The 24,021-nt window shown below is 59.7% G+C and overlaps 2 protein-coding genes across 6 annotated transcripts in view; one reads left to right on the top strand and one right to left on the bottom strand.

The window, feature by feature from the left end:
• The window catches only part of STX8 (syntaxin 8), a 255,685-nt gene extending 242,353 nt beyond the window's left edge, over positions 1–13,332 (top strand). Inside the window, exon 8 of the mRNA XM_047831709.1 lies at positions 13,153–13,332. Coding sequence (XP_047687665.1) covers positions 13,153–13,220 — 68 coding nt within the window. The 3' untranslated portion in view covers positions 13,221–13,332. The remainder of the gene's footprint in view (positions 1–13,152) is intronic.
• An 8,436-nt stretch (positions 13,333–21,768) lies between these two features.
• Positions 21,769–24,021, bottom strand: part of NTN1 (netrin 1) — a 186,982-nt gene continuing 184,729 nt past the window's right edge. For all 5 annotated transcript variants that reach the window (XM_047833912.1, XM_047833913.1, XM_047833909.1 and 2 more), the window contains exon 7: positions 21,769–22,149. In XM_047833912.1, coding sequence (XP_047689868.1) covers positions 21,821–22,149 — 329 coding nt within the window. In that variant the 3' untranslated portion in view covers positions 21,769–21,820. The remainder of the gene's footprint in view (positions 22,150–24,021) is intronic.

Here is a 24,021-nt window from a genome sequence, read left to right as displayed (position 1 = left end):
ACTATTCACTGTAAAGTGAAACGGCCCCTAAGAACGGCCACAGCCATCCGTTTTGGGAGCACGCCATTCATTCGGGCCCCAAGCTGTCAAAACAGGCCACATGAGCACTCGCTGTAATCCGAGAAGCTGCTCCCACAGATCGGACCACGTGTCCAGCCACACGTCCCCCCGGCCAGGGTGCCCCGTCCTGGAGGGTGCCGGGGACCCGCGGACAAGTTCTTCCTCGCCAGCCCGCCGTTTTCCGCGCCTCGTAATTAGTCCCTTTTCTGTTTCCACTTGTCATTACGTCACCCGTCATTCCAGCCGGCTTTCGTAATGTGTTCTTGCTGGGCTTACGTATTGTTAACCTTCACGGATGGCAGTTTCCTGATGCCCCGTAGGAAGGCACCCTAATCTTACCCGCAGCGTGTTTCCAGATCCCGCCGCGGGACGGCCGGTTTCTGGAAAGTATTAGTACTCCCTGCCCCTTCTGCCCCTGGAACCTAAGGGAGGGGCGTCCGAGCAGCCAGCTCGCAGGCACGGCAGGAGGAGAGAAGCCCTTTGCACCGTCTTGCACATGGTGTAATTTACTTAGTTGGATTTCGTCTCCACCCGCCGTGCGTGCGCACGCACGCACAAGTAGCAACCCAGCGAGGGCAAGGATTTTTGTCCTTTTGTTCACTGCTGTAGCCCCAGTGCCTGGAACGGTGCCGGTGGAGACGCTCAGTCGGTATTCGGGACGTCAATCGAAAGCCATCACAGAGACGCGGGATCCAGAGGCTGTCCGATGTGTTTGCTTTCCTAACCGCATCAGGGGTGGGGCCCTTCTGTTTCATCGGGGAGCATCTCCACGCATAACGTACGTGATGGATATAAAGTGCCCACTGCCGCTCACGGTGGTGGGCGTGGCTCTTGTTAGAAGCACGTGGTGGCTGGAACGGTGTGAGTCCGCCTGGGACCTGCTTGACCCACACCCTCGATGATGGGCCCCTCCACGGCGTGCTCTGGGGAAGGAGGGGTCCCCAAGGGGAAGTCTCCAGGCAGCTTGCTCACCCCATCCAAGGGGTCCCTGTGAGCCTTGCTTATAGAGAGGGGGACTCTCCTGCCCTGATCTTTGCTCCAAATACCTTTGCTCCAGGACGGCATCTGGCGCATTACTAGATTATTACTGTGGTAATAATATTACTACAGTGCAGGAGGATTTGTAATGTGATAGGAGACGCGTAGTTAGGTTTTCTGATGGTGTCTTTACTGCAAGGTCTCAGTTACAAGTCAGAGGAAATGACTCTGGCACGTTTAGGTTAAAGAGTGTGTCATTTTTTTTTTTTTAATGTTTATGTTTTGAGAGAGAAAGAGAGAGTGAGAGAGCAAGCAGGGGAGGGGCAGAGAGAGAGGGAGACACAGGATCAGAAGCAGGCTCCCCGTTCTGAGCTGTCAGCACAGAGCCCGACGCGGGGCTCGGACCCACGAACCGTGAGCTGAAGTCGGACGCTCAACCCACGGAGCCACCCAGGCACCACAAGAACGTGTCATTTGTTTGAATGATGTCGGGTGACTCGAGAGACCCCGAGGGATCACCGAGCCACCCACGTGTCAGGAAGAGTCAGAACTAAGGCACATCCTGGGACCTCCGGGCCCATTTTGTCGGCCGCCTCTCTGGAGTGTCACCGTTACCGTGACCGAGCCCCAACTCCGCTCGGTCTGAGCTCCACGATTCCTGGGGAAGGGAGCCCGGTGGCCTCACGCGGACTCCACCACTGGGCCCCTCAGCTGTGCCTGTGGGAGGGTCAAGTGGAACAGACACAGCCGCTGCCCCCACCCCACCTGCCAGGAAGATGTTTTCTTGAGGTTCGGATTCAAATATACCACCCGGTGGGCTTCTGTATCTCAGTGAAATGATTTGCTTTAAAAAAAGAAAATTCAGGGGCGCCTGGGTGGCGCAGTCGGTTAAGCGTCCGACTTCAGCCAGGTCACGATCTCGCGGTCCGTGAGTTCGAGCCCCGCGTCAGGCTCTGGGCTGATGGCTCAGAGCCTGGAGCCTGTTTCCGATTCTGTGTCTCCCTCTCTCTCTGCCCCTCCCCCGTTCATGCTCTGTCTCTCTCTGTCCCAAAAATAAATAAACGTTGAAAAAAAATTTTTTTTTTAAATAATAATAAAAAAGGAAATTGAAAATCAGAAGGATGAGCATCTGATGTATCAAAAAAGTATCCTCTCGATCCCCCTGCCCTCCCTTTCTGTACCCGACTCCGGGCTTTGGCAGAGGCTCCGTCCTGTCACCCTGCGTGGGGTCCCTAATTGGTGCCAGGTGACGTGGCCCGGTCCAAACGCCACAACTGAAAGGGATGTGTGATGGCGAATCCGTAGCCTGACTGGAGCCATCCAGAAATCCTCTGACACTTAGTCAGGAGGGAATTGTCAAAACAAGAGATCCGTAACAGAGTTCCTGACTGTCTTTTCGAAGACACTTGAATCTCTGCCACGTTCCAGACAGATTCCCATTCCCCGGGGTTACGCCCAGCTCAGCGAGGGGATGTTTCTTCACCAAAATCGATGCACCAGAGAACGGGCATTAAATGACTGAGCTGAAGTGTCACCCTAAGCCGCTTTTGGTTGCTGATACGAAGGATCGGCCGGCCGTTCAGGGCGCAGTCGCGCTGTGGGATTGCGGAGCGTTGCCGGGGCGGGCCTACTTCGGGGAAGGGAAGTGAGTAACACGCGAGGCACACAGACGGGGCCCAGAAACTAGTCAGCACCTTCTGCGCAGGAAACAACAGCGATGGCCGAGTTCTTACATCCTCCCTCTAAGGATCGGTATCATCCGCAGAGCGTTTTTGTGGTGTTTTGCGGAGGCAGGGACGCGCGGATTCCCTGCCTCTCTGGGGAGGCCGGGAGGCCCCGAAGAGCCAAACGCGGATGTTCGCACCCGCCTAGATTCTGGTGTGGTTCACTCTGACCCTTCTGGGCTGCGACCGGGTTTGGCCTGGCCGGTGACGTGGGCTCTCACGTCTCATCGCCACTGACCCAGTGTCAAGTGTGGGCCTCATCGGGGCCCCGTGGCCGAGACAGAGCCACTCGACGCCCAACGGGGCAGGCCCTCGTCCCCGGAGCCCAGAGCCCTGGAACGTGCCTTTCTCCGGGCCCACATCCGGTTCCTCACCCGGCTTCTGCAGTCTTAATTCCTTTTAATTTCCTGTTTCTGGGCAAGCCCCTCCTCTCGTCCCATCCCCCACCCTCGGGTCAGGCCACCTTCCCCTATTCCTGCTTCCTGCGCTCTCTCTCTCTCTCTGGCCCCCAGATGTCTCCCCACGCAGACCTCCTTCCCCACAGGCGCCGCCTTCTCTCCAGAGTTGACTTTTTTCCAGAGTCTCTGTGACGCAGTGTTGCCTCTTGTCGGCCCTGGGCTGTCGTGCCAGCCCAGGGACGGGGGGCCGATTGTCCCCAGATGGGGCCTGGGCCTTCAGAGGACGGTGCGTGAGGGAGAGGCCCCCCTCCTCTCCCCGCGTCACCCCGGCACAAACCCAGCGTGGGCACGGCCACTCTGCAGAAGAGCACAGCCCTTACCCCTCAGGAAGCTTGTTCCTTCCCAGACGAGCCAGGGTTGGGTGGGCCATGCGTGCTGTCCCTCCGCCGTGGCCCCAAGGACGCTGGCTTCCCGCGCTGTGGCCGTCTCACTCCGGCAGGCTGGCAAGGGGCCAGGCCCGCGCTTGTCCCCGGGCTGTGGTCCTGTCCAAAGGCAGAGACAGACGCACTCAGCACGACCTCAGGCCGAAGCAGTAAACTCTGTTTAATCTCAGTTTTCTCTGTGTTCGGTCAGAACCAAGCCAACTGGGCAGTTCTTTGCCTTGTCATGTGTGTCTCTGAGGGGGTCTCTCAGTGTCACAGACCACGGCTCCCACCGTCACCCGGCCGGCCTTCAGTGGTCGCTGCCCCTCCTGAGCCCGCTCCCTCCCAGGGAACGCGGCCCGAGGGCCCAGAACCAGCTCTGCTGTTGACTTGTTCCCTTCCTAGGGCTCTCCGAAGGGCAGCGTGGGGCCAGCCTCTGAGCCCCGTTTTCCTCTGTGCAAATTGGGGGAAGTCGTTGCTTTGCCAGCCTCCCCCCCCCGCCCCAGCCCTGCCAACTTTTGGGGATTTGAGCAGAGAACATTCTGAGCACACATACATCCAATAGCATCACAGCAGCTCTTTTCTTTTCTTTTTTTTTTTTTACTGTTAATTTATTTTTGAGAGACAGAAAGTGTACAAGTGCCTGTGAGCCTCAGAGGGCCAGAGAGAGAGGGACTCAGAGGTTCCAAAGCAGGCTCCGCGAGCTGTCAGCACAAAGCCCGATGCGGGGCTCGAACTCACCAACCATGAGATCGTGACCTGAGCCGAAGTCGAACGTTCAAGTGACTGAGCCACCCAGCCTCCCCTGACTTTTTTTTTTTTTTTTTTTTTTTTACTTCTGTTCTCTTTATGCTTCTATCACTTGCATCGACGGTCCCGCGATTATGCCGGACTGGCTGGCACCCTCCCGCAGGGCTGACCGTGCTCCAGGGCTGGGCACAACTTCAGAGCCCCCACCAGGCTTTCCGTGGTTCTTCTAGACTCCCCTTGGGTTTGCTTCACGCTTCTCCCCCCGCCCGCGAGCCCGTCCTCCGCACTGGCCCTGCTCTGACCTTGCCTTCCTCGCGGGGCCCACATCCTGGGCCACCGGCCCCTCTCACCCGGCGTCCACTTGGCTTCCGACGGCAGCCAGCGCCCGCCCGGCCCAGCCGCCCCTCCTGTGGCCAGTGACCCAGACAGATGCTGCCAGACATATTCCTCCCCGAACTTCCAACCTTCGCTGGACGCCCGTCACCCCGGCTGGGCTGCGGCTGGAACCGGGCTCCGTTTCTGAACTGGGTGCCACCCGGCTGTTCCCGGGTTCGCCCCTCTTCCTTCACTTCTGGGACGAGTGACATCTTAGTTCCGTCGTCAGGCCGTGAGCCCAAGTCCCTCGCGGGACATCATGCGGCATGTGCCGCACACGGGCGCCTTCTTAGCAGCAGGCCGTGCACGCGGGGGTAATCCGTGTCGTCGTAGCTGCCGTTCACGGGGCCCCGGATTCGCCCCGGGAGCCTCGGGCACCTCATTGTACTGAATCCTCACGGCACAACTACGAAGTCGGTGTCTGGGGGCTTTTACTGATGGCGGGACCGGCCTCAGACGGAAGGAACTTCGCCAGTGCCTCCTATATACCACTGGCAGCTCGGAGGTCGGGTCTCCCTGACCCCCAAACCCAGCGCCCGGGCCACCACGCCCGACTGCACGCTCCCTGCTGCTGGAGCCCCCCTGGCCTGAGGAAAGGAATGTCTGTAAGCGATAGGGGCCCGTAGGGGCAGAGGACGGTCATTTAAGGCACGAACCTGGCCGCAGGCAGCCTGGAGGGAGCGCAGTCCCAGCCCAGCGGCCCAGGAGGTGGCCCCGTGTAGGGTGACGGAGGGCGGAGGGTCCGAGCAGACGGGTGAGAGGGCGTGAGGTCTGGTGAGCGGAGGGAACCCACCAGGGCTGCCCAGGAGTGCTCACCCCTGAGCAGAGAAAAAGAAAGCCTGAGGATGGATCGCGTGCCAGGTCAGAACAGAACCAAACTCAGAAGGTCAGAGAAGACTCCCGTTCAGTTCTGGACGAAGGCAGCGCTGTCGGTGGGAGACGGTGGCACAGAGCGGTGGCGTGAAGCCGATGCCACGGGGGCCCGGGGAGGCCGTGGGTGCCCCTGTCCCCAGCCGCTGAGCTCCAGGCTGGTGGGAGCAGGGCTCCGGGGGCCCGCTCCCCGCTGCCCAGCAGAGCCCCCCCCCCAGCTCCGGCCGGGAACCCGCGGGTAACCGCGGTTCTCCGGCCCTGCAGCCTGAGAATCAATCAGAATGTAAATACGTTCCCCTTCTCCGCCGGCCGTCGACTCTTGCCTTCGCTTATTTGCCCAGTAATGGGATTACAGGGGACATTTACATGAACTTTGGAAAACAAATATTCCAGTTTTGCCTTCTCTCCTGCTTCTTGCTCACCTCAGCTCAGGACTCCGCCGCGAGAGAGCTGTTTGATCCGTGAGAGCCAACTGCATAATGCGTGAGCAAATGTCACCTGTTCACAGGCACAACTGGGGGAAAAGCCCCCCAGCCGACTATAGGTGGGTTTCATAAATGCCTGCCGTGGACCCTCAGAGTTATCAGCGGCACGAGAGGTGCTCGCGGGCGCGGACTCGAACAGGTTGGGCACGAGCGTATGTATTTTGGTCCCAAGCAACCGGCGATCACGGAGCAGCCAGTACAGCTCTCCTGGGCTAAGCAGAACCGGATGAAAAGACTTTAGATAAAATTGCCCTCCAAACCCCCCACCTCCTGCCCCATCACCCCTGCACCCTCTCCTCTCCCGCCGCGCTTCGCTCCGCACCCCTACAGCTGAGGGCGGAAGTGTCCGGAAGTGCCCCAAAGCGCCTGTGCTGAGATCTGCTCTCCCTCTCTCAAGGAAGGCCAGACTTTGTAATCCTCCTCCCCTTCCTCCTCCCCTCCTTCCTCCTCCTCTCCCTCTCCCTTCTTCCCCTCCTCCCCTTCCTCCTCCATAAGCACAAAGAGCCGTTACCTATGCCCGACTACGGCAGACACATCGGCAGCACCGGCCCCGTTAATTCGCAGGTTTCCAGCGTCTCACTGGGGAAAAATAGGGACCGTGAATCCGGGTGAACAGACTTTCAGAAAACGCAGCGCTGTCCCGGAGAGACTGTGTTTCAGGTCCCTTCCCTGTCTGAAAAGGAGTTTGTTTTCTTAGATCTTTGTTTAATGGCTGTAAATATTGCGAGTGGTGAAGGAATCCTCATCTGGTGAACTGACCAAAGGAAGTGGACATTTTTTTCCCACTCCCTAACTCTGGCATGCCCCCCCCACCTGCCCCCCCTCCCCCGCAGGGGGCACTGGGTGTCGGGAGGGAGACCCCGCGTCGCCAGGTGCCCGCAGCAGCAGGGCCCGGAGCCGAGCGAGGCTCAGTGGGGGAAGCGATCCCGATCCAGGGGCCTCGCCAGGTGTTCCCGTGCTGGGGCCGGGGGCAAAGAGCGTTCATTGTTTGAGAAGTTGGCAGGTTCCCAGAAGTTCAACTGTCTTGCCTCGTTCTGAAATGTCAAACATTTCCTTAGCTGGGGGATGGACGAGCCGACCCCTGAGGTTTCAACACCACTCGGAGGCAAAAGAAAGGAGTTCTCTCTGTCCCACGTGACCGACTACGAGTCACAGTCTTCCCGTGACCCTCCGGCCGCGTGGTCTCCTGTGACCTCCGGGCTGGGGCCACTTTCCCATCTCTGTCTTCAAGAAAAAGCAAATCGTCGGGGCTTACGCATGGTGGGGACTTTTTTTTTTTTTTTTTTTTTAGCGATGGCTTATCTTGGAGGGGTTCTCACTGAAGTCTCGGGAGATGAAGTATGTCTGTCTGGGGGTTCACTTCAAAAGAATACACCCGGACAGGGCACGGGGGAGGGTACAGGCGAAGCCAGACTGGTCATGAATCGAGCCTCGCGCATCACGGGGCATCATTACTCGCCCATCTACTTCTGCGCCTGTTTCAAAGTTGCCACCGTAGACGGTGGGAAGGAGGGAAGGAGGAAGGAAAAAGAGAAGAGGGGGCCAGAATGAGTGGAAACTCTGTATCCCAGATTCTCAGCCCAGAGCAGTCTGGGACCTGTCCCTGGTAAACCCCACATCATGTCGGGAACCAGGATCCCCCCTGCACGGGCCCCCCTGGTGCAGAGAAAGGGGAAGAGGTGGAACAGGGGTGAGTTCCACCCCTGGAAGGGCAGGGCCTTCGGTAAGAGCTTTCCCTCGTGGATGAGGTGGAGGAGATAGGATTTCTCTCAGGCTAAGAAGCAAGTAAGCAAGGAGATCACACGGATCCCCGAGCACAGGAAATATTCCACGCACGGCACCGCTCAGCCCCCCCTGGCTTTAGAACGAGCCTTGGTGACTCTTCCCGAAACATCCTTTAGAGGAGAGACACTCCCTTCAAGAAAGGTGCCAGAGCCGTGACCACGTTCCAAGAAGGCCAGACTCTTAAAGAGAAAGGATCACCGGGTGGCAACATATATAAACACCTGCTCTTTGGCCCAAAGAATCCAAAAGGCTGCAGCTGGCTTTGCTGGTCATCGTCCCTTGCCGTCTTGAAGTGACTTCGTCAGTGGACCCTCCGCCCATACCAGTTCACTGAAACCTGTTGAAAATGTCCTAGCCAGAGGGCCCCTGTTTGCCCCGAGACGCCTTAAAATGTAAAAGACCTAGTTTCATTGCTCTTAAAGTCGCCTTTGCATCGTTGCGCGGGGACCCGCCTGACCACATGGCATCAGGTGACCACTGTCTGTGGCACCAGGAGCTCAAGGGCATCTTCGGTTTTCACGGGCATCAGGTGCCCTGGGTCACCTCTGCTGTGGTGCGTTCGTAAGACTCACAGTTTCTGTGATAGAAAAATTAGCAGCTGGAAGAGGAATTGCTGTATTTTTTTTTTAATTTTAATGTCTATTTATCTTTGAGAGACAGAGAGCACTAGCGGGGGAGGGGCAGAGAGAGAGAGGGAGACACAGAATCCGAAGCAGGCTCCAGGCTCCGAGCTGCCAGCACAGAGCCCGACGCGGGGCTCGAATCCACGGACGGGGAGATCGTGCCCTGAGCCGAAGTCGGACGCTCAGCCGACTGAGCCCCCCGGACGCCCCAAGGAATTGCCGTGTGATAGCAGTTCCGAGAGGCGCAGCCACCTGTCCGCTAATCGGTCCCATTAAAGGCGTCAGCCCAGGAGCTTCTGTCTGGCCCCCTGGCGTCTGTGTGGCACTTGTTGACGGGGGCTGACCACTTTGTGAATCTTCTCTTTCTTTGGCTTCCTTGACACATGTTCTCAGCTTCTCTCTCTCTCTTTCTCTCTGTCCACTGTTCCTCCTTTGTCTTTCTTACCGGTTCCTCTTGTCCCTTCCAGTGACTCAGTGCGTTTATTCATTTCTATAAAAAAGGACGCGCGGTGCCTGTTCCGTGGGTGAGGCTCTGTGCTCGGTCCTGGGGAGACGGCGGTCAGCTAGACGGGCTCAGTCCCTGCCTCGGACACTCAGGGGCCAGTAACCGCCGGTGCCTGGGGCCTCTTCCCTTGGATCGTGAGCTTTGTGTGTGTGCAGGCTGACCCCGGGCGTATGGTGCCTGCTTCCCAGCCGGTCACGGTTCTCCATGTCTCACTCTCCTCTCCCATTCTGCTATTCTTATCACCACCCTGACGTGAAGACGCAGGGTCACTTGTGTCGGCCTCTCTCCCTCAGTCCAGGACCCCCACCACACGGCGAGCCTCGCGGCCTCGAGTGCCCTCCCGGCTCCGACCCTGCCCGAGCGTCGGCAACAGCTGCCTGAGACGGCATGCCTCGTCTCCCACCTTTCCTCAACACCCGGGCTTCCCCCCCTTGTCTTCAGGGGACGCCTGGGCTCTGGAGGCCTAGCAGCCACCCCCGACGCTCCTCAGGCCATCTGCGCCCTCCAGTTGAGGATTGTTCCCTAGACGTTGGAGGGCGACGTCTCCGCCCCGCCAGGAACTAGTGGGATTCCTGCCCAGGTGGAACTTTTGGTCAACCTGAAGATGTTTCTGGAGGCAGAAATGCACAAAAAGGAGACTTGTTCTTCTGGTCCTGGCAAGAATATGGACCGAGATAATGTTGACACACACGTGCCCACACACACACGCGCACACCTTCCTACAAGCATCTGGAAAGGCAAGATAAAATATTACAGCCTCTCCCCTAAAATGCTAACCCACGGCGGAATTTACAAGGAAGAGAGGAAATCCCCAGATGAAGGAAGTGGAGGGAGAACTGGAAACCAGGGCCTGAATGGATGAACCGAGGCCACGGCTAGGTCGTTATCGGCCGCAGTGATGCAGAGCAGGGATCGACTCGGTTCTGTGAAAAGCCAGACAGGAAATAGTTTAGGCTTTGCAGACCACCGGCCGCGTGTCACATCTACTTCTTTGTCTTTTTTGACAACCCTTAAAAAATAGAAAAACCATTTCTTGGCTCAGGGGCTGCACGAAAACAGACCGCCAGCCAGGTTTGGTGCAGAGGTCCACAGTTTGCCGACCCTTGATGTAGAGACTTGGGTCTATGTCCGTATGAAATCAGGGGGAGAACTCTTAGGTCCCCAACAGGGGGTAGGTCTCTCAGAAGATCAGATCATCAGAGAAAGAGGGTGTCTTGGGAAAAAAATCGCCTACTCTCACAGGGAGATGATAAGGAGGCTGGCCACGTGGCTTTAAGTCCCTTCCTTCTTAATGTTTAAAATGATGGGCGTGTTCTGCCTTACATGGGTTGAGTTGAAAATACATACTACTTGGACTGCATTGGACCCTGGAGGTCTGTGGAGAGGATTCAGGGTGTCTGTGAACTTGGGTGGGAAAGCAAATTGCATTCTTCTGCTAACCTCTAACGGAGATGCAGCCTTTTCCTCAGTTAAGATCCTAGGCAGGTAACCACAGTGGCTTTGTCACCAGTGGAACTCACAGGCATTTCCACATCAAAATAGAGTGTGTTATTATGATCTCAAAATTTTTAAACGTATGTCTGATATGCATGTTTCGTTACAACCGGGAATTTTAAAACATGCTTCTGAGTTAACTGTTGGGCCAAAGAAGTTGCCTAAAATTTTGAAAGACGTGGAGTTTAGAAACGAAGCACAGTGCGGCTTTTTCATATGAGAAGTTGTAGGCTTACAGGGGCCCGTACTTGGAAGAAAGATGGCAAATGAATGAGTTGACTTTCTGTTCAAGAGGTTAGAGACAAAACAGCAGGGTGAAGCCAAAGAAAGTCTAGGAACAGAAGGATTAATGAAAATAGATGCAGAAATTCAGTAAAACACAAAGTAAATGATAGGTGGTCAGCAAAGTCAGGACTTATCCTCGGGGGTGGGGGGGTGGGGCGCCTGGGTGCCTCAGCCGGTTAAGCGTCCAAGTCTCGGTTTCGGCTCAGGTCATGATCTCACAGGTCATGGGTTCGAGCCCGGTGTTGGGCTCTGTGCGGACAGCGCGGAGCCTGCTTGGGATCCTTTCTCTCTGCCCCTCCCCCACTCACGCTGTCTCCGTCTTCCTCAAAATAAATAAATAAATAAGCTTAAAAAAAACTAATTCTTGGGAAAGTTGAACAAGAGGCATCTTGAGGCTAATCAGGAAAAAGACTGCTCAACTACGTGGTGTCAGAGACGAAAAGAAGGACGCGGATAGAGCACGGTGTTGAAATTATAAGAGAACGTCACGAACGGTTTTACGCCAGTACTTTCGAGCACTCAGGAAAAAATGGGCAGTTCCCCAGGAAAATATAACTTAACAAAACCGGCTCAAGAAGAAGGGAGAGCGGGGCTCCCACGTCAGAAACCGCCCAAGCCTGTCGGGTGAGTGTTGAGGACACGCCTCGTAACGGTTCGTCTGTTTGCTCAACAAATATGTGTGGAGCCTCTGCTCCAGGAGCCATCAGAGAAGCTGGGGTGTGAGCAGCAGGGGAAGTCATCACAGCTCGAGACCTTACGTCAGTTCTGCCCAGGAGGACTTCCTGTGCTGAAGGAAGTCTCTGTTGTCTCTGGCCAGCACGGTGGCCATTGGCCACAGGTGGCTCTTGAGCGCTTGACATATGGTGAGTGTAAATGAGAAACTGAGTCCTTTAATTTTATTTATCTTTTGAATTTTATTTTTTTTATTTGAGAGAGTACATGCAAGAGCAGGGGTGGGGTGGAGAGAGAGAGAGAGAGAGAGAGAGAGAGAGAGAATGAGAATCCCAAGCAGGCTCCATGTCCTGCACAGAGCCCGAAGGGGGGCTCGATCCCACCACCCTGGGATCGTGACCTGAGCCGAAATCAAGAGTACGACACTCAACTGACTGAGCCACCCAGGCGCCCCTATTTGATTTTAACATTTATTCGTTTTTGAGACAGACAGAGACAGAGCATGAACAGGGGAGGGGCAGAGAGAGAGGGAGACACAGAATCGGAAACGGGCTCCAGGCTCCGAGCTGTCAGCACAGAGCCCGACGCGGGGCTCGAACTCACGGACCGCGAGATCATGACCTGAGCCGAAGTCGGACGCCTAACCGACTGAGCCCCCCAGGCGCCCCACCCCTATTTAATTTTAATCAATTGCAATTTAAATAGCCCCACGCGGCCAGCCAGCAGCTAGTTAATAACACCAGCAGGATGTTCGTGACTTCCCCGTAAGAGCATAGGGAGTGTGGACTCCCGGGACTGACCTCTCTGGAAACAGCTTCTCAGTCTGAGGTGGGCAGTCCTGGTGGCCAAACCACCATGTGACCCCGTGGGCTTGACCCCCCACCTCCCCCCCCCCCCCCCGTTACTTCCCAGACGCGTCCCCGCGCTTTATCTCCTCGCTTCCCTCTGGGGGCCTCTGGCAAGTGGACGTTTTTGGAGCCCTGACTTTTTTTTTTAAATTTTTTTTTTTCAACGTTTATTTATTTTTGGGACAGAGAGAGACAGAGCATGAACGGGGGAGGGGCAGAGAGAGAGGGAGACACAGAATCGGAAGCAGGCTCCAGGCTCTGAGCCATCAGCCCAGAGCCCGACGCGGGGCTCGAACTCACGGACCGCGAGATCGTGACCTGGCTGAAGTCGGACGCTTAACCGACTGCGCCACCCAGGCGCCCCTGGAGCCCTGACTTTGCAGTAGTCCGTCCATTGGCTGTTCTGACAGATGACTGACACAAGCGTCTCGGGCTCCAGAAGAAAAGGCCAAGCCACGTGGAGACAGTGGAGAAAGTGGATCCGAGACTGAATACTGCCGTTCGAACCCCAGAGCCCTCTGCGTTATCGATGCTCCCCCAGCGCAAACCGAAAACGGAGCCACGCTGCCCACGGAGAAGCCAGGGGCTGGGCGCGTGCTCCCCTCCTCGCCCGAGGCCCCACCCAGAGCCCCCAGTCTGGCTGGCACTTTGCTGGCACAGCTCTCGAGGTAGCGAGGCGGACAGTCTCCAGCGTCCCCGGGGCAGCTGACCACCCCCGCCCCCCGCGCGCACGCGCGCACACACACACACACACTGAAGGCCGGGGGTGGGGGCACAGACGTGTCTATCCGCCGTCCCCTGGGAAGGTAGTTAACCGGCTGTGTGACGCCCTTCTGAGACAGATAGCTAAAGGGGTCTCTCATGCTTCTGTTTTCCAGGGATGGTCATGGTGATTTTACTGCTGCTCGTGGCCATTGTGGTCGTGGCGGTCTGGCCCACCAACTAGCGGCAGTGAAGGGCCCCCCCAGCTGTGACACCCGCCAGCGACGGACAAAAGCTCGGCACCCCGTTGGTACGCGAAAAAGCTGCTCTCAATAAATTCCCTCCGACGCTCTGAACGTCCGCTGTGCGTTGCTTTAGTAAAGCCAAGAGTGTGACGGCTCTGGAGGGCTGCCTGGAGCCGCGGGCCCGGCATGACCCTATCGGTTTCGACATGGGGCACTGGCCCGAGGTCCCGCCGGGGGTTGCGCCCTGTGCCTGCCAGGTGGTTCCGGCCACCCCGCGGTGTGCTGGGTATCCTGGGGGCACCAACAGAACAGGCAGTTTGAGGCCACGAATGTCTGTCTCCCTGGGGAAGTCATGTGCCCACGGAGGAAACAGTGAGTCCCTGTGTGTGCAGGTGGGCGGGGGGGGGGGGGGGTGGCCGCACAGGCATGTGTCTGTGCACCTGTCACCCCGCCACCCTGCCCCAGTCCCCACTCCCAAGCTTGCTGCTGTCACTCAGAAACATTGCCGGACTCTACTTGGGGAGTCGAGCCAGAAGCCAGGAGCACATCCCTTTCCCTCTGCGACCGTAAACCCATTTTCCAAGGCTGAAGCCTGATGATAAGTAACGTTGAGTCAAGTGGGTGCCGCGGGACGTGGTCAGGCTGGAAAGCACCGGTTAGGGCTCAGCGAAAGGTGTGGTTACGACGTCAGGAGGGCAGTGCCTTTATGTGGTGCCCGAACAGGCTCTGACCACCGTGTGTGTGTGCGTGTGTGTGTGTGTGTGTGTGCACGAGTGCGTGTGTGAATAAGGACACAGAGGACATCTCCCGTGGGAGCATCAGTGAGTTCCAGGTTCAAAGGCGCCCAGGTTCAAAAGCAGGACGGCCGGCCGGCCTGGCTTTTCTTTATCCATGGCAAAGGAGGAAAGGGTTAGGGTTGCTGATGGGGCGGTTTCCAAAGGCACAGGGATTCGCTGAGGAGGAGGAGAGAGTGGGTCAGTGGGAGGGGACCCCAGGGTCTCCCGTGGATCTCCCACATACTGCAGGCGACTGCCCTCGAGAGGGACGGGCTCGGGACCCACGACCGCACCGTGCTGGGCGGACCCGAGGTCCCGACACCTCGTCCTCAGTCAGAGAGCTTGGTGACGACCGTGCTCGGGGAGCGGGAAATCGCGGCAGGGGGCGGGGCCTCTTCCTGGTGGCTCTTCCCTGGGGGCGTGGGCTCCCTTCAGGCTCCCGCCACGTGGGGTGAGCACACGTCATCACATGCCTGCCTCTCTCCCGCGAGGTGATGCGGCCCTGGGCCCTCCTGGCTTCACCACCCGACTCTGCCCCGTGACAGCCATCAGACGGGCCGGCACCGGGCCCGCGACCCGCCAAACCCGAAGGGCCCGGGTCCGTCCCAGATGTGGGGCCGCCGTCCCGTCCACTTGGACCCTGCTCCCCACTGGCCTCGGGGTCGGCCACCCCATCAGAGCTCGGCTAGGCCTCGGGGTGAGAGGGGGGTGGAGAGGGGGCGTGAGCAGGGACCGCGCCGTCGGGCACCTGGGCCGGGAGGCAGGGGAGAGGAGGCAGAGGCAGGCTCCGTTCGAGGTGGGTGTGCTCCCGAAGGACAAGGGCCGTGCCGGACGGGGGCCAAGGGCTTGCGGCCGGCCAGGCACCCTAGACTGCTTTTCCCTCGTTGCGGGGGGTGGGGTGGGGAGGCGGGTGGTTGCTCCTGGATCACCTAAAGGAAGATCAAGAATCCGCAAAGCCACGTCGTCCGGCCTTGTCGTGCGAAACCCCGAGTCCGTATAAACAGCGTCTCCTTGGAACGCCCCCCCCCCCCACCGCTTCGGGGCTCCCGGGAGGCGGCATTGAAGGTCTGTTTGACTTTCTCACCTCCTCTTGACTTGCTCAGCACGGAGCCCCGGCAACTTGTGGGGCGTCTTTGAACCCGAGCCACGGCGTCCTGGCTCAGTCACACGGAAAGGCCTTTTCAAGCCGAACACTGAGCCGATGTCTGCATACAGCCGCTTCTGTTCTTTTGACTGAGCGGGCTCCGGGCCCGGCCCCGGCGCTGCTAGCTGGGTGACCTGGACAAGTGACTTCACTTCTCTGGACCCGCAGGCAGGGGAGGGGGTAGAAAGCCGGCCTGCCAGAACGTGAGGACCTGCCATGTGAGCCTCGGGCAGCGCCGGGGGCGGGGTGGGGGGAGGGGGGTGCAGTGTGGTGCAGGGCAGGGTGGTGCCGGGCAGGAAGGATCCCCCCCTCCTCCGCATCCTCAGGGCTGGGCTTCTCGCGGGAGACACCCACCCCTCTGAAGCAAAGGGCACCTGGCTGCGCTGAGCCGCTTTCAGGCACCTGTGGCCTGGGGACCCACCCTGGAGTCAAGTGGCTTAACATAAAGGTGGCTTGTCCCAGCGTGGTCCGACAAGGCCTGGCTTTCCCCTGCGAGCCGTCAGGCCTGCATTCCCACAGGCCCGCGGCACCGAATCGGCCGTGTGGGCGGTGAGACCTCGCCCTAAGCATAAGGAGAGGGGAGACGGGGCCTTAGCACCCGTCCGCTCGAGAGCCTTCTCCGCGAAAGTAACCTGTATTGAAATAACAGGACAAGTATTGTTTAACTTAGGCGATTATTAATTGTAAGCACTTAAAGGCTGGATTCCATATAAAGAAATCCAGATACCTGCTTATAGCCGGTACTCGGGATCTGTTGAAACTTCATTAATAACTGTAACTAAGCCTTAGTCTTAATTAGCCTCAGGACCATCTGCTCCTTGCAGGGTCCCCGGGGCCCCAGCAGCGCCCTGGAACTGTGCGTGCACAGGGCCGCTGCAGAATTCCCCCGACTGCCCCTCTGCTTCCAGAACCGCCGGCCCGCCTCCGGCTGGGTCCTTCCTCCCAGGCCTCAGCTTCCTCGGAGCCCGTCCGTCCCGCTTCCTGGGCCCCAGGTGACAACTGGGGGCTCTCCGCAGAGGACCGAAGACGCTCTTTTACCTACTGGGTTTTCTAGCCTAGCCCAGCTCAAGTTCAATGCGGGTATTTTCCCTCCCTTATTTCAGAAAGTGAGCCGAGACTCGTCTTTCCTCTAATTGCCTCGTACAATGTCAGACGTCCCCCCAGGTTCACGCCAAAAGCATTCACCGCTTCCCAGCAGTGGCTCGAGGTCCTGGGGCGTGTCCGGTTCGATACGGCCGTGAGCTCACCCCGTCCACCTACCGCGTGTCTCACTGGCTCTTTCGCTCCCCATTTTTCTTGGCATGGTCCTCATATGTCTTTATTTAGTCTTAAGAGAGCGTGGAAAGAGAGGTCTATTCAACAAAATCCGAAGCCTAGGCTGTGTCTGCCGGGAGCGGGCGGCCCGCACGCCATCTCGCTGTCCCGGGAGGGGACGGCTTTATGAATGCGGGGGGCCTGGCGTCCCTGAAAGTGGGGCAGACGCTGGGAAGCATCCTCGCTCAGGAGGGGTTGGGCCTTTGCCTGGCCCGTAACCGCACCGGACCCCAAGTCCCGGACGGGGCAGCCCGGCTTCCTTGTGCATCAGGGCCGCCTCCAAATGGGCCGGTCGGCCACCTCGGGCTTACGTCCTGCACTGACTTTGGCAGGTGGCCGTGCGTCCCCTCCCCGGCTGCATGAGGCCCCGGGCGGGGCTGGGGTGGGGGGCGGGCAGCGGGGCCGCTTCCTTCTGGCCTGGGGCCCGGGGCCTGGCCATGGCGGGATCCCGAAGGAGTAACAGCACTCTTCAGGCACAGATGCCTTTTTTACGAAGGACAGAAAAAAAGCCATGTCACGAAAGCCCTTGAGAACTGGACCCTTGACCTAGGATGACCCACGGTGAGCCTCCGACCCCCGCGTGCAGCTGCAGCACACGCCTCTCGGCCTGGCGACTTAGCAGGTCTCCGGTCCTCAGATACCCCACCCCCGCCCCCCGCTATGAACTGGCCGGCTCCTCTCTCCTCGGCCCGTCCAGCCAGCCGAGACCTGGATCCTGTCCCTGTACCCGGTGTCAGGCATCGTCATTCCAGCAGGGAGCTGGCTCCCCAACGGATGGGGACCCCGGAGACCCCCCTGGTCTGGCCCTGGTTGTTCGTGCACCTCCGTCACCTCCCCGTGCAGCCAGGCGGGGCCTTTCCCCGCCTTCCGGGGCCAGACCAGCCCGGCTGCGGAGACCCGTCCTCAAAAACAGCTGGGTGCAGAAGTGACAGCTTCCTGGTGACGATGGGCCCGGCTCCATGCTGAGTGGCAACACAACATGTTCCTAATGACCGGATTATTTAATAAAGAAAGCACAACCACTCAAGAGTTTAAACATAGCCTCTGAGAAAGCCAGCGAGCTCAGCTCCTGGTGGCCGCGTGGCACCGGCCCCAGCCCAGCGCCTGCACCGCGTGAAGCCTTTAGAAACGGTGGCCTGAAAACCCCTCCAGGTGTCACAGACCCTGTCTGTTGTCTTTCCTCATGAGTCTCTTCTCGGCTTTGAGCAGAAGAAACTACGTGAAAGGCGAGAATGCTGCTTTGCAGGTTCTCAATCGGAAGGTGAAGTTCAAAGGTGCGCTGTGTCCTGCTGTTGAATCTGGGCCAGGTGACACCTCTTCCTGCTGTTTCCTGGGGCTCCCCCTGACCTGGAGGCCCAGGGAGTGGCAAGGATGGATCCCAGGGATGTCTTTGTGGGGACTGAAACACCCATTGTCCCATCTGGGAGCGTTTTGGCTCCAAATCGTGCTCGGAGGCAGCAAACCTTAGGACTCTCTCCTAGCCAAGTTGCCCTTTTCTGGTCTTTTCTGGGGTGGGTAGGGCCCTGTCTTGGCGCGTTCTAAGACCAGAAGCCATATTCCTTAAGAGTTGCCTGAAGACTCCCCAGCTTTCCGCCCCCCCCCAACATGCTCAAGCCGCCAATAAAGACCAGGAGACAGCGAAACAGTGTACAAGAGTTTATTTAATTGATATCTGAACTTAGTTCTATCATGTAGGGCCCATGTTACAAGTTCCGCCTGGGTCCATTACAACTCTAACAAAAAACAAAAACCAGAAACAAAAAAAGAAACTTAAAAAAAAAAAAAAAGAAAATCCACAACTTTGTCCATGTCATTAAATATATTCATATATAATAACCATAATATATTAGTATGCATTGGAAAGGAACACTGACCCAAACAATATGTCATGGTCAAACTAAACATTTACAATTCCGAGCGAACAGAACTCAGAACGCAGGAGGGATCTGGCGGGGGGGGGGGGGGGGGGGGGGGGGGGGAGGGGTAGGGAGATGGGAGTGCCTTGAGAAGAGCAGTCCGATGACGTAAGTGGGGGTGGGGCCAGCTTGGTTTGGGCTGGGGGGCGAGGCCCCACGAGAACACATTTGGACACCCCTAGCGTATGGCGTGGCCGTGGCCCGTGGCCCAGCGACCCCGTCCACGGGTCTGGTTCACCCGCTCGCCATTCTCTCTCTGGGAGGGGCTGGGGGCTTCCTTTAAGTATTGACACCCTGACATTTTCCAGTGCCCCCAAGGGGCCATTTCCTGCTCCCTTGGGGACTCCTTGATCTCAGCCTTATTCCAATGTGGGGCAAACCCAAGGAAGTGTGTCCCCTTTTCCCGCGTGCTGCTGCGGAGGCTGAGGTCCAGGAGGACACGAAGGGCCTTGGGGTGCCACAGCCGTCCCTCCCGGGAGGCATCGTTCCCATCCCTGGGCGCCTGGGGCTGCTCTCAGGACAGAAGCCACCCCTGCAGGCGAGTCCAGGGACAGCACCGCATCCCTCCCCCCCCCAACCCCCACATCGTTAGTGTTCCCGGGTGTCGGTAAAGCAGGCACTCTGCTGTCAGGGGCTCCAGACCATCCAGCAGGTGAGAAAAAGGGCAGGTGGGCGACCTGTTTTTGTTTTAAAAACTAATCAGGCATGTTTTTCTTCGAACACCTACATAGCACAACTCTGGTTAATACACTCTTCAAAGTCTAGTTCCATTTTACATCCCTTCCTAACTGTACAAACCGGAACGCCTCAGTTCCTACTTTCCTCTCCTCCCAGGGAGGCGGGCGGCCGGCAGAGGCTGCTTTCCCGAGGACGGGGCCCTCGCTGCCGGAGTCGGTGGCTGGAATCAGAGCAGCGGAGGGCCGGGTTCTGGCCCGGTCCTCGAGATGGGGAACACAGGCTGGGAGGACCGAAGTCCCCAGCCCCTCACCCCCACGGGTGACCGGGGTGGGGAGGGCCAGGCCACGGGTGGATGGGGCGGCTCCTACCCTGGGGGTGCTGGGCAGAGGCCGAGGCCGGAGGCTGGTTGAATTTCCAGCAGGCCGCTGTCGCCTGAGGCCTCCAGGGCAGAGGGGGCCTCGGAGACCAGCAGGGCCAGCCCCTCTGTGGACATGGTGGGGACACTGAGACCCAGGAAGGCACAGCCCTTCTGGGCAGGGTGAAGAAGCCAGGCCAGCGGGAACAGAAACAAGACAGGGCCCTGGTGGCAGCGTGGTGCCTTCCAGGGACCGGGCGCAGCAAGTGCGGAGGCCCCAGAGGCCCAGAGAGGCTGACGGCGCTCAGCGAAGCAGGCTGGGCCTCGAGGAGGGCCGGCTGCCTGCAGGGGACGTCCCTATGCACCCGGCCTTGGGCCTCGCTCTTCCTTCCCAAGCAGCTCTGCCTTCTCCCTGCCCTCTTAGGCTCCTCTCCCAGTCTCTCCTGGGATCCCTCCAAACACCCCCAGGCGGCCAAACGTCCTTTCCGATAAGTCTCAGGATTCGCCAAGGCCTGCCTCCTGGGACCCGGCGCGGCCTCCCCCATTCTTGCCACCACCTCTCAAGAGGTTACCGTGCCCGTCCCTCCCTTCCCCTTCTGTTCCCCAGGCTGCGTGCAGTGACCAGGGCCAGGGTCTCAGCCAGGAGCGCCCCGTCACAGCCTGCTCCGGAAACCGGGTGCATCGGCCACAGGGTGGCGTGCACCGAGGGGCAGCGTGGCCAGGAGGCCTGGTTCTGGAGCCTGAACCCGGCCCTGCCTCTTCCTCGCTGGCAAAGTGGGGTGAGAATCCCTCCCTGTCTCGGGGCTGTCATGAGGGAAATGTGACAGCACGTGGGTAAAGTGCCTGGCACGGAGCAGGTGCTCAGTAGAAGGCGGCCGCGACGCGGGCCAAAGCGGGGGAGGCAGAGGAGACCCAGACCGCGAGGGGCCCAGCTTCAGACTCGGTAGGACCCTTCTGAGCAGGGAAAATGAAACCGATTTCCTGACGGAGAGGGGAGCCGGGTCCGGAACTCGGTTTGGCAGGGGCGAGGACATGGGCCGGAGCCGCTGGGCAGTGCAGAGAGCTCCAGGGCAGGGCGGCAGAAGGCCCCAGGGCTCAGGAACGGGCTCTGCGTGAGGCGAGCGGAGGGTCCGGGTGCTGCGGGGCTAGGCCAAGAAGGCTATGGAGGGCAGCCCGGGGCCGGGGGGCGGGAAGGGGGGCCGCAGCAGGCATTCTTGGTCCAGCAGCCTCTGTCCCTTCCCCCGGGGAGAGGGGGAGGACCCGGGAGTGAGGGCAGTCACACGAAGTGGTCACGGCTTCCTTGGCCCACGGGAACCTGGTCATCCCTGCCCCGGCCCGCCCGAGGCTCGCGCACCCTGGCACCTCGCTGAGCCTGCAAACCCTGGCTGGCCTCGGGCAAGCCCCCTCCCCCCAGCCAGGCCCAACTGCCTGTGCAAACCTGCATTCCACGCCGTCCAGGCCCTTCCCAGCAGCTGACGTCATTACACAAATAGTGTCACTGCCCCTTCTCCCTCCCCTGGAAAATGTCATAAAGGGGCTGGTTCCAAGTTTCCAGAAAGGAAACTCTCTGGGAGGTTTTGCCTCCGCAGTGCCTCCTCCAACAGGCAGCTCTAACGTGAGGCGGTGACCACCCGGCTGGGGCTGCTCAGGGGTGTCCTTGGGCCCACTGCCCTCGGCACGGGCCAGAATTCCGGGCCGGCACCCATCGCGCAGCTGGGCGGTGACAGGCGCGAACCCCGCGCTCCGCTCCTCTGGCTCCGCGAACTAGAACCCTCACCCCACCCCACGACCCCCCTGGAGGACCGACTCAGCAGGTGGCAGCGGAGGCCACAGGCCGCCCGGGGACTGCTGGGAGGACACACCGCTCCGGCCGCCCCCAAGTGCCTGCAGGCCCCTTCAGACGGGGGCCCAAGTTGTCGCAGCCAGGGGTCCCGTGTGGGGATCCCCAGACAAAGGAGGGTCAGGGGGAAGCAGGGGCGTCTCGGTCTTCTGTGTCCCGGGTGGTGGGCGGCCGGGCTCGCTCGGCCCCCGGCCCCGGGTTCACAGTTCTCACGTCCCCTTCTCCGGGGGCCACCCCACCTGCGCGGCTGTGCGCCCGCCCTCCGCCCCCCCCCCCCCCGTCCCGCCCCGCCCCGCCCCGCCCCGCCCCGGCCGGGACCAGGCGGCCCCGCCCCCTCGTCGGCCCCGCCCCTCCCGGGGAGCGCGCCGCTGCTCTGGAAGGAGCCCGTGAGGTAGCTAAGTCTCGTCCTCATCTCTCCCGCCCCGGGGGCGCGGCGGGGGCGGGGCGGGGGGGCGGGGCCGCGGCCGGAGCCCCGCCCCGCTACGGCCCCGCCCCGCCCCCGCCCCCCTCGCCCGGGAAAGCGCGCTCGCGCTCGGCCCCGCCCGCCCGCCCTCCCGGCGCGCCGCTGCCTCCGCGCTAGGCCTTCTTGCACTTGCCCTTCTTCTCGCGCTGCTGGAACTTGCGCAGCCGCCGCGCCCACGTGTCCCGCCACTGGATCACCAGGCTGCTCTTGTCCGCCACGATGCCGCTCTGGTCGGGCGAGTCCTCCGCGTTGCCCAGGAGCAGGTACTTCTTGAGGGGCTTGATTTTGGGACACTTGCAGGCGATGTCCCGCGAGCGGATCCACAGGCTCTGGTCACCGCGGCGGATGCGGCTCGTGCCCTGCTTGTACACGGAGATGATGTTCACCGTGAACTTCCACCAGTCCCCCGCTTTATCCGCCTTCAGGATGTGGATCTGGACCGCTGCAAGGAAGCACAGGCGGGCTAGTGCGCCACGGGCCGAGAGTGCCACCTGGGCCCCCCATTCCACCCCCTGGTTCCTGTGACCCACCCCCCCCCCCACCCTCCTCGAGCCGAGGATGGGGCAGCCCACCTGACGGCGAAGGAAGACGAGACCCACAGTTGGAAAGTGCACAGGGTACCCCACTGGGGAACGCGTGGGTGGTGCGGGAGGCTGTGGAAACCCACCTGCTGACGCCTGGACCGGGGCCGCTGCTCCAAAGAGCCTCACCCGGTGCCCAGCTTGAAGCTGCCACCCAGCAATGCCTTTGAGCACAAGCCCCCTCTGGGTCCAGGAAGGCCAGGAGAAGCTTACAGGAACTGACCGCCCGTCCTCCCAGCCCTCTGAGCAGAGTCCGCCTGCCCAGGACAGGTGTCCTCTGTGAGAGCAGTGGGGGCCACTCCTCACAGGCTGGGCAGGAACCCCTCTCGACCTTCTGCCATGGCTTTTCCAAAGGCTCCAGTCATTTAACATGGAGCCTCAGGACCAGATGCACCACCTTGCCCTCGACCCAATCGCAGAAAACCATAATGGGATCTCGGTGCCAGTGCCGAGTGAACCTGTCCTTCCAGGTGGCCGTAGTCCCCTTCCAGAGTCCAGGGTCCTCTGGATGCCCACCTCCCATGCCCGCCAAGCTGCCTCCCCCCTCCTGACCCTTCCCAATTACCCCCCGCTCCTGATTCTCTGCCAGTATTTCCTCCTCCGGTACAGGGGTGCCCCACCAGAGCCTGCAGCAGAATCCCCTGGAGGGCCTGTCAAACACACAGTGCCTCGCCCCAGAGTGTCTGATTCCATGGAACTGTTCCAGCCCCCCCAGAGCCTGCCTCTCTCACAAAATGCCAGCTGGTGCTGACACTGCTGCTGCAGGAAATACACTTGACCCTAGGAAGTGTTAATAAAGGTCATTTCTGCACGACATTAGGTATTATAAAAGTAGGAAGAAATGCTTTGTAAAGAAAAAGTGGGCAGGGGAGAGCTGGGTTTAAACACGTTGGTGAAATTCTGGGTTAACCAAAGTCAAGAGGTTTCCTGACTGCGGGACTTTTCAGAGCCTTCAATCTACAAAGTGTGTGTGTGTGTGTGTGTGTGTGTGTGTGTGCGCGCGCATGTGTGTTGGTTTCCCAAACAAAGGTGATGGCAGACCTCTCTGGCTAGCACATCTCAGGTTAGCAGAGCCCCGTGGGGTCCATCTGGGGAACTACTGGGGGGACGTACAATCATTCCAGGGGATAAAGGGAGGGGGTCTCTGTGCACTAACCCATCAAGGAAAACCTGGTCATCTTCCCCATCCCCATGGTCAGAACAGAGGACATCCCCCTTGCCGAGCCCACTGGGCACCCCTACACCCTTCACCTTTGGACCAGGCTGAAAACTTTCCTGGCAGGTGAGTGGGCCTGAGCCGTTCTGGAAAAGAAGCAGCAGATGACAGCTGAGGAAACCGAGTCACCGGCAGGCTCAGCCGCTCCGGCAGCCACGAGGACATGTCCCCAGGGAATACCGATCGGTCACCCCCTGCCCACCTACGGCTCGGCCGGGCGTCCCGTGCTGGCCAGCCTCTCTCCGGGTCTGCCACCGTCACCCCCGGGGGCCCCATGCCCCCCTTCCATCCCCGCGCTCAGCCCAGGACGACGGGCAGGTTCAGGGACGGCTGGGCTCAGGGGAGCAGCGAACACCACCCCACTCATCTTCTGGGGCGAGGGAAGTGGCAGATTTTCCCAGATTTTCATTTCAGCTGTTCCTGGACATCCTGAACTTTGCACTCCAGTGTGAGGGCTCCAAAGAATGGCTGCCATGGCAACCGTTTCCATGTTTTCGTCACCAAGGGACTCAACACT

This window comes from Prionailurus viverrinus, chromosome E1 (genome assembly GCF_022837055.1).
Source record: "Prionailurus viverrinus isolate Anna chromosome E1, UM_Priviv_1.0, whole genome shotgun sequence".
In the NCBI taxonomy this organism is placed as follows: Eukaryota; Metazoa; Chordata; class Mammalia; order Carnivora; family Felidae; genus Prionailurus; species Prionailurus viverrinus.
The sequence above is the reverse complement of the archived record's forward strand: the minus strand, read 5'-3'. Positions and strand labels throughout refer to the sequence as shown.